The 9,615-nt window shown below is 44.9% G+C and overlaps 1 protein-coding gene across 2 annotated transcripts; it reads right to left on the bottom strand.

Annotated features, from left to right (window-relative positions):
- Nucleotides 1-4,377: 4,377 nt before the first annotated feature.
- On the bottom strand, nt 4,378-8,326 carry eomesa (eomesodermin homolog a). Of its 2 annotated transcripts, XM_086137419.1 has the most exons (7): nt 7,578-8,326; nt 7,190-7,344; nt 6,531-6,652; nt 6,148-6,306; nt 5,975-6,036; nt 5,169-5,887; nt 4,378-5,048 (listed from the first exon to the last, which is right to left on the bottom strand). In XM_086137419.1, the coding sequence occupies exons 1-7, from the start codon at nt 8,276-8,278 to the stop codon at nt 5,035-5,037; spliced, it is 1,932 nt and encodes a 643-aa protein (XP_085993545.1). In that variant the 5' UTR covers nt 8,279-8,326; the 3' UTR covers nt 4,378-5,034. The 2 variants fall into 2 exon arrangements, with proteins under 2 accessions (XP_085993545.1, XP_085993544.1); XM_086137418.1 differs by having other exon boundaries at nt 4,378-5,887.
- Between the last annotated feature and the right edge of the window lie 1,289 nt (nt 8,327-9,615).

The raw sequence follows: 9,615 nt of genomic DNA, 5'->3' as shown, positions 1-9,615 counted from the left end.
TTACTGCAACAAAATCTCCCATGGATGTTTTCCACACCTTGCTGGCGTTTACTGCTAATATAAAACCCAATTTTGATTGTCCAATTAAATCTTTATACCTAGGTTATATATAAATATGAATTGGTTTTACGGAACACAATTCCCCATGTGTATTGTTGCATTTCTTTCGGGTAACATGAACTATTCTAAACTAAAATATGTTGGCAGAATAACAAGTAAAAATAGGTCTCTTTCCTCACCCGCCCATCAACCTCCGGCATAATCACTCAGTAGCCCTGAAATAGAACTGAAAAAGTGGGAGCTCAAACTCTCACCTCTTAATTGTAGCCTGAATCATAAAGATACTGAGAGCCTATTAGCACACAAGGAAGAAGTGTGCTATGTACCAGCCAAGCCACATGCATCTAAATAATGCACATGGGAGATGAGTCAGAAGTTACAAAAGTGCAAGAAGCAGTGTTGGCATCCACCTGTGAAGTGAGTATGGGAGTCAAACAAACATTCACTGTGAGGTGTTGCAATGATTGGAGAAATAAAAGTTTTCTTTCCGAATGCCATACTAAGGGGAAAAGGCAAAAACTTTTCCATGCACTTTAAGGCTCTGCTTCCGCAAGTTGAAGCAAGCTGGCTCCAGCGCACACTTGCCGGCGAGAGGATGAGCGCCAACTTCTCTCTCGTGACGGAAGAGAACGTGTATAAAAATGCACACAGTTGTTGATGTCTTATGGAGCCTCTGGATTCAGTTTTTTTTTTGCGATTATTACCACCACCTACCAAGTTTATCACCCCAGTGCATAAACACTTGATACTTACATCAGCGATATTTGCTGTCACGCGATAATGTTTGGTTTGGAAAAGAGAAGTCAAAATCTTTTACTCAAGTCACCAAATGAGTATTGACCGTACCGCGTTTGCCGCCATAAACCTCACAGCCCTTCTGTTCCAAAAGGGTTCGCTGCATGTTGCTTTGTTCCCAAGTGGCGATGCCTTCTGATATGTACCAAGAGAGAGAGAGAAAGGGGAAGAGAAATCCCTAAATCTGTCGGCGCTTCCCAAAGTGCCATCGCATTGATTTTGATTCATAACTTTTCCACATGACTGCCTCTTTATGTCCTACTCCAAACATCACTCATGTGGGATCTTGTGGAAAGCCTAGTTGCCCCTTAAATCCAGTTTGACTCCTTGGAGACACTCAAAGAGGAGTGGGGCAAAAGCGTGCAATGACCAGCATGGTGTATCCAAACCGACATCGAGTTGAGTAGATAGCGGGAGGAGTTGTGCAGACAGTAAATGGGGGGGTCAATCGGTGCGGAGTGGGGTGATCCCCCCGCCCCCTGTTCAAATGTGTCCCACGGGCCTCCAGAGGGGACGCGGAGGTTTGAAATCAATGTGCCGTTAAGTGCAGCACAGCCGCGGGGTACTCCCCCTAACATTAAGCATGCAACAGTGACTCAAGACCCGCCCGGAGCAGTTACACAGAGATCTGACACAAGGACTCCCCTTGCAACTCCGCTTCCCCGTCACCTTTGTGCTCTCTGCCAACACTCAACGCCTTCCACCAAACATTTTTGGCCCCACTAACTTGAGACTCATCTCACACCACGGTCTCACTCCAACAGACCTGTGAGCATTAATACCCGCGCGGTCGGCACTCTTGTCTAACATCCAACCAATGATGAAGCGATTTCGGCGGAAATAAGTGAGACTCGGACCAACGTGTCATGTAGCCTGCAAAAAAACAAAAAAACCCAAAAAACACCTCAAGGAATCTAAACTATGAGCCCGGCTAATCAATGTCCCTCACATGCATATACTGGATGAATCAACGCACTCACCGGCCACACCATTAGGTACACCAGCGCAATCTGATGATGATCTCAATTGGTTGAAAATGAGTTTTACGCATTTATTGAGTTGCACCTGTAAAATGTACCTTGCAAGTCGTACAGTGCGTCCTTCAGTTCAATGGATTTAGTTTAAGTAGCTTCTGTAAAAAGAGTTTTAGTCTCCTCGCTCCTGCCTTGCAAGTCATTCAACGAGGACGATAATGTGAAGATAATCACAATGAATTGCTTCCGTTCCATTCTTTTTCTCTTGGTTGCTGCTAAAGGAGATGTCGAAAAATGTCGACCCAAACACAAGTGCGCCCGTGGCTGAATTTAGACCGTGAGAGCAGTAATAGCGTGGGACTGAAGGTGAAGAAAAAAAAAAAAGCCAAAGGACGTTAACTGTGTTGAGATGTCAAAAGCCCTTTTTGGCCACACTCTCTCCAAAATTCTTACAAAGGAGGACTTTCAAGTTTTCAAAGTGGTCACTAATAAAGAGAACTGATACAAGGGCATTGATACACAACTGTTCACACACACGGATAATAAAAAAAAAAAAAAGCATAATTCTGTGTCCAATTGCTTGCTTTTCACTTGTCCTGACAGATCGCCAGTTATCGACATAACACAGAATGGTATCGAGCCGCGGGAGCAAGATGGTCAGTTTTTCGGGTGTTATCTTCACGCGTCTATCCCCTATTACTCGACATGATCAGAATTTGCGGGCGCATGCTGCGCAAGGTGTCTATTGATTGCATACTATTGATCACTCACCTACTTGCATGAATGGTTGAGAGATGAACATCTATTGACCGCGGCGCTTGGGGGGAGTGTCTGCTTCAAATGATCACCATTTTGGAATGTCTTTCCAAAAGGATCTTGAAATATGAGCGTGACCGTTAATTAGCCGCGGCGAAAAAGGTAGTAGGAAAGCCGAGCATTTTCAATGCAAACTGTAGTTTCCCCCCAGCATTGTCCTTTGCTTTCAGAGTGGTGGCGCTTCTGATTCATTGCAAGGTGTGTCAAGGACTTGAATAATTCAACGCCACACCCCAATAACATCTCAAATTTAAATTAAATTTGAGTATTGTGAAAAACCGGGCGGCCCGTTAGTCCAGTGGTTAGCACGTCGACTTCACAGTGCAGAAGCGCAGGGTATGATTCGGGCTGCGGCCTCCCTGTGTGGAGTTTGCATGTTCTCCCCGGGCCTGCGTGGGTTTTCTCCGGGTGCTCCGCTTTCCTCCCACGTTCCAAAAACATGCATGGCAGGCTGATTGAGCACACTAAATTGTCCCTAGGTGTGAGTGTGAGCGCGCATGGTTGTTCATGTCTGTGTGCCCTGCGATTGGCTGGCAACCAGTTCAGGGTGTCCCCCGCCCACTGCCCGAAGACGGCTGGGATAGGCTCCAGCACCCCCCGCGACCCTAGTGAGGATTAAGCGGTTCGGAAAATGGATGGATGGATACTGTGAAAAAACTTAATTAACAGTCCAATTGTGAGCATGCTGGACTTTGCACAGGTAGAATTGGGCATAACTGGGCGTTTGTGCCGTTGTGTGCCATTGTGGGATGGAATTAACCCTTTCCCGGTATCCCTCATCTGCATTAAAATCAGGTTGGTGGGAGTTCGAGTACCGGTAGGCTGTTTTTGACATTGCGGATTCAGAAATTGACTAAATGAGGGCCGTGCCATGTCACTGGCAGGGAAACTGCAAGATGTTCCCTTGCGGATGATGTCGTCAGACGGACATGTGGCATGGGCAATGGGAGACCGCGTTGTATCAGTTTGCACCCAAGACCATGCTTAAGCATCCCCTAGGAAAGGCCTAACGACGCCATAGGAAATCGTAGAGAACATACAATTCAGTGCTTTTTTTTAATGAACAGGCGGACGCAAACAACATATAGTGCCCACACATCAGGATTCAGAAGCTGATGAAACTAAACGGAGTGCAAATTTAGCATCTTCTGGTATCTATGTGCCCTGTAATTGGCTGGTGACAAGTCCACGGTGTATAAAATGGATGGATTTATTTGCGCGGAAAAAAAAATGCAGCTCTGTCAAACAAATTGCTGACACAAGTGCAAACGTTTTTATTTTTCAGGCTGCAATCTGCCAAGAGACTTTTTTTTTTCAACAGCTTTCCTGAAAGGCCATGGTAATCTACCTTGTTAGGAGGTGTTAATTGGAGTTAGACTCATCCTTTTGTCGAGGAGTCTGACAACAGAATTAATTAAAAATCCGCCATGCAAATCAATTCAAATTAGGTGACGTTTGGCGGGGGGGGGGGGGGGGGGCGGTGATTGGAAAGTAAGACAAATAAGACATGCTGGCCAAATATTGTGACTTCTCCGATCAATTAAATGCATATCTCTGCTCTCTTTGATCGATTCGAAGAAGTCATGGCGTGGTGTTTTGTGTATTCAGTTGCATATGGAATAATTAGTTGGACAATTTCTCCTGTGACAGTGTGGCCAGAGAGTCGGCGGTTTTTCCACAGTGACACAAAATAACTACAGTAGCTGGTTGCGACTCGTATTTCATTTCGTTTTTATTTATCCTTGATTTTCATCCCCGAATGTCATGACAACACAGAAAACTGACAGCAAGAAGCCTTCGCAGCTTATTTACAGGATCCATTTGACTTTTTCACAAATCATCTGTAATGAGGACCAATGATTTCACGAAAGGGCCCCCCCCCCCCCCTCCACTGATATGACTCATATGTTGCAAGATGAATTATCATGAAGCCTCTATCTCTTGTATGCAAGCTTCAAATGGGCAATCATAAATTCGTATGTAAAGCTCAATTCTTTTTTTGTAACTGCTCTTTTTTTTTTGTAAGCTTGTTAGTTTCACCGTGTGACAGGAATAAAAATCACACACGGAAAGACATTTGGATGATGCTTTTGGAAAAAAACCCCAGCTTTATTTATCCATTTAATAACACCTCCATGAAGACAATTTGTACAACACACACACATTCTAAAGTGCACAAATACTGTACAATGGAAACGACTTAAATACACACGGGAGGGGGAGGAACAAATCCCTTTTTTTTTTAAACAAAAAAAAGGAGTGTAAATGGATTCAAAAAGGGATATATTTGTTCAAACCCAATCATCACTATGCATGTTTCTGCTCAGGTATGAGAGGGGTTGGCCTGGGGAAAAATAACCTTGTGCAGCTTGCTTGGGGGGAAGCAACGCTAAGCTTTGGCACCTTTAGAGAAAAAGAGAAAAAAAAAAGACATTAACAAGGAATGGAGAGCACTCGGTTATATTTAGTTTGAATACATGAGACAGTCTTAGGGGCTTGTGAAGAATGTATAATAACCCGTGCCTTTCGGATTGTCCTTATTGTAATCCTCAGCGGTCAAGTCTTCGCACTTGATGGAGGGAGAGTTCTCCGTGCTGGAGGCCCCGGGGGACATCCTGCGCCTCTTGCACACCATGGAGTACACGCCGGCGTCACTAGAATCCACCGATTTCAGCGAGTGAGAAGTCTCCATCCAGCCGGTCGCCGACGGCGCCGTTTCTTCCGGCAGCTTGTCTTTATTGGCCCCCAGCTGGTCCTCTGCAAAAGCTGGCGGACTTGGGCGAGGGGACCAGGGCAGGCCCGTGGTCATCTTGCGTTGGTAGGAGCTTCTGGTGCCCCAGCCCGCCGCCATGGAGGCAAAGGCTGAATCTGGGTAGTAGCTAAGGGCGTGGGACGTCTGTAGGGAAAGAGGTTTGATGCCATAGGACAGCAGACTACTGGTGGAATAGTCATTGTCGTAGGACAAGTCCAGCTTGTTGGAGCCCGGCTGCTGGACCGGGGGGACAAACCAGCGTTGGGCGGAGGCGGCGGCCGCGGCGTCCTCGCTCTGCGGCGACAGGAGGCTGTTGGTTTGGGGCACGGCCCGTTCGCTGCTGTAGAAGCGGTTCTGAGGCAAGTTATTGACAAACTGGTCCTGAAAGAAAGGTTGCATGGCATAGCGAGCCCCCGGCACGATTTGGGTTGATCGGGGGGAGTCTGTCGGAGATGGAGTCAACCTGTCACTCTCTGGGGCTGTGTACATCCTGGTCAAATGAAGAAAAGGTTGACAATTAGATTGGGAGGGCTGCATTCAAAGGAACGTTGCCACGATATCGTGTAAGAAAACCTACGAGTCATAATTGTCCCGAAAGCCTTTTGCAAATGGATTGTGGTCAATTTTCAGCTGTGTGATCTAGAGGGGGTGGGGGGGGGGGGGTGAAACATGAAATAAATCAAATGCATATGAAACCACAAAAAAATGAAAAGTATCTATTCTTTTTGCAAGCATAATTTCAATTCTTACATCCGTGTTCTGGTAGGCGGTGACGGCTATAAACTGGTTCTCTGGGAAGGTGAAGGTTTGAGTTCGGGCCTCGTTGCTCATGTCTTCCACTCCGTCTTCTGTCACCTCAACAATGTGCAGCCGAGGTTGGTATTTGTGAAGGGATTGCAAGACTATCATCTGCAAAAGGAAATAAATGCAAAGACAGCTTTGATGCAACACTAAGAAGTTAACCGAACTAGATAGAAAATTGGTGCTTGGCCTGATAAAAATATCAAAGACAAGAAAATTCAAGCCTGTTTAAAGCCGACTCTATATTTCCAAATCGTGAAAAATAGAGAATGCCAACTATACAGCTCAATTCAGAAAATGTCAAGCGAAAAAAAAAAAAGGAGACAAGCTACCTGTGTGTTATTATTGTTGGCCCCTTTGTTGTTTGTCAGCTTCAACTTGCCAAAGGAGATTTCTTGCCTCATCCAGTGAGCGCCAGTGTTTGGAGATTCAGGATGAACATACATTTTGTTACCTGTCAAATTGAGAACATTTATGACCTGTGCAGTACTTACAAAAAATAAAACACAATTTAAATGCTTAGGTGAAACTATTGATGATGTGCAACATCTTCCTCTGCTGTCCAAATTATTTAAAACGGTATAGTGACATTTGAACTTTATATCATAGCAACAATTTTTCACTGAAACAACTTTTCTGATTTATGAATCTTTGATTCAGGAAAATAGTCTTTCTGAAGTTAAAAAGAAAACAACCAGTAGCATTTTTAGAAAAATCATTCTTGCTCATAAAATGTATTAAAACGTCAATAATGAAGTCTCTAAATACCAACAGCGTTTCGTTAAAATGACCGTTTGACCGTTTTGTTTCGCATATTCGTAAGCTAATCATTTAAAATGCTACATTAGAGAAAATGCGTTTTGTTCGTGTTCGTCTTGATGCTAACATAATCGAAACCGCATTTCCGGTCTTATCTTTATTTTTCCTCGTTTCATCATTCAAACAATTAGAACGAAATGGGAAAAGTCCACGTTATAATTTCGGAACAAACCTTGCATATTATTGTCCGCTTTGCCACAAGTGACCCATTTCCCCCCTTGAAAGCGCCAGTGGTTCGGGTCGGCCAGAACAACTTCGACGAAGACGTTGTAGTGGGCCGTGAGGTTCAATCCGGTGATGTTGAAACTCAGGAACGGGAACATCCGTCTGGGGAAAAAGGGGGCCAATACATTTGTTATTGTTGTATATATTTTTTTAAGTTACGTTATTTTTAAAATCATGCAGAATTTGTTTGCGATAGATTTACTGCGTCGGGAACGAATACACGTAGCACACACACAACAAAAAATAATAAAAGTGCTCCGGGGTAATTCGGAACGTGCGTAAATTTGTTTTCGTGGAGTATATTATTTACAAAAAGCAATTGACGTTGTGCTTACCTGCCCTGCTTGGTGATGATCATTTCCGTCTGGTGCCGATGGAACTTGAGCCACAGAGGCCGGTTGCAAAGGTACACCTGCGCCCTCGGGCCTGCGCCGGAGCCGGGCAGAGACATGGAGCTGATTCCCGTACCGGGGTAAGACGGGTACAAGCAGCCGGGACCCTGACTGAATTGATAGCCCCCGCTGCCGAACTGACTCCGGCCGGTACATACGGACGGGGAGGAAAAGCCGGCGGGCGGGAGAACTGATCCGTAGTGGAGCGATGCCGGGTACCTGGACCCGGTGGTGCCCGTGTACACGGACCCTGTTTGTCCTGCATATGGGAAGAGGGAACACGGACTTGCCATGTCGGAACTCGCCTGAGAAGACGAGATGAAATAGCGATCAGAACCAAGTTCGTCTAAGTTGTACCGCCGGCCGCCGGTCAGCTCGTCCTCACCGAGCACCGGGGAGGAGCCTTTCCTCCCATCCGGGCCGGTTTTAGAGAACGTGTCCCCTTCTGGGTCACCCATCATCCCGTTCCCCTGCACGCTCGCCAGGTATTTCTTGGGAGCACTGTTGGACTCCGGTTCCGCCCGGTCCACTTCTTGATAATCTAGTTGCGAAGGCGGCCTCGGGCTGTTATTTGCACTATCCGTCGAGGAGAGGTTGTAAAAGGTCTTGGGGAGAGCACTGGGGAGGATGTTCTCTAACTGCATGTTTCTGAAGACGATTTAAGAGTCCACTGGGGTCAGTCGGAGCTAAAAAAAAAAAAAAAAAAAAAAAAAAAAGAGGCGCCGTGTTCGGTTCTGGAGATTCGCACCCTCCCTCCAGAATCGATGGAAGGGGGCGGGGTTGGGGAATCAGAAACTCTCTGCTTCTTTCCGCCGGCTTTGCAGATCGGATGATGGCATGGACGTGGCTTTCAGGGGCTCTTATAAGATGTAGCCCTCCCCACAGATAAGTGTTTGGAAGTGTGAGGGGAGGAGCTTTTAAGGTAGCGTGCGGGGGTGCGAGGCCTCTTCGCATAGCCAATGGCTGAGCCTGTGCTCTAATTTAATTAGAAATGCTCTCTCTCTCTCTCTCTCTCTCTCGCATTTTTTTTTAAAGCTGAGCACACTTGTCATGAGTGTCGGTGTGGGGTTTTTTTCCCCAAAATATCTGGCAAAAAAATAAATAAAATATATATATATATATATATTAAATAAACAACTCCGCATTGTTCAGATTTCGTGTTCCCATGTCGAACTCACCTTGGAAATGGAACGCCAATAGACTCGAAGACTTGATTTCATGTTACATCGTCCAAGGAATGTCATTTACTGCTTTGTCGACTTTTCGGCCGTCAAATCAACGAAATAGCCGTTGACGTTTAACTCGGAAGAAAAATCCAATCGCACCACTTTGATGCGTTGAGGGGGGTGCAAAAAATAAAAATTAACACACGTGCACCCGGTTCCCTCTAAATGGCCTCCTTGCCTTTATTTTCCATCCGGGTTCACCAGCGTTGAGTCGGAAATTCAAATTGAAATTAGAACTTCAGATTTGGTGAAAAAAATAAATCTGTGTAAAAATCCGGCCCGATTATGTATTGGAAATACAAAACAAAATATTAAGCACGCATTGTGATTTTAGGAAGTATTTTTGAATGACCTTCATCAATAAAACAGAGCAGACGACATAGTAATTATGGTAAGCTATAATACCGATTTTTCTGGCCTGTCACTCTCGAATTAATATTTTTATTTACATTATTTCTATTGAAAATAAGGCATTTCGCCTGGCATAAACGAATCCTCTCTCTCTCTATCTCTCTCGATCATCATCTCTCTCTGTTACTCCGTTACGAGTAAAATAAACGTGAAGACTCCCGGTTAAAAAAAAAATATGAAAAAAATAAAAATATATGTACATACAAATAATATAACCCCAATGACTGCCAAAGGATGCTATAAACTTGAGCTCAATTGCGTTTTAAATTAAGCAAATAAATCGAAAATATTGTGACCAATGTACCGGAACTAACAGGTGATAAAATGAAGAAAGAAAAATACAG

This window comes from Hippocampus guttulatus, chromosome 18 (assembly GCF_054856545.1).
Source record: "Hippocampus guttulatus isolate MCC_2025c chromosome 18, RoL_Hgut_1.0, whole genome shotgun sequence".
In the NCBI taxonomy this organism is placed as follows: Eukaryota; Metazoa; Chordata; class Actinopteri; order Syngnathiformes; family Syngnathidae; genus Hippocampus; species Hippocampus guttulatus.
This window is presented reverse-complemented; position numbering and strand designations above follow the sequence as displayed.

Coding starts and splice junctions, on each gene's coding strand:
- eomesa (XM_086137418.1), bottom strand. CDS start 8,278: ATGCAGTTAGAGAACATCCTCCCCAGTGCTCTCCCCAAGACCTTTTAC. Junction 7,345..7,577: donor ATCATCACCAAGCAGGGCAG/GTAAGCACAACG, acceptor CTTTTTCCCCAG/ACGGATGTTCCCGTTCCTGA. Junction 6,037..6,147: donor CCGCCTACCAGAACACGGAT/GTAAGAATTGAA, acceptor CACCCCCTCTAG/ATCACACAGCTGAAAATTGA.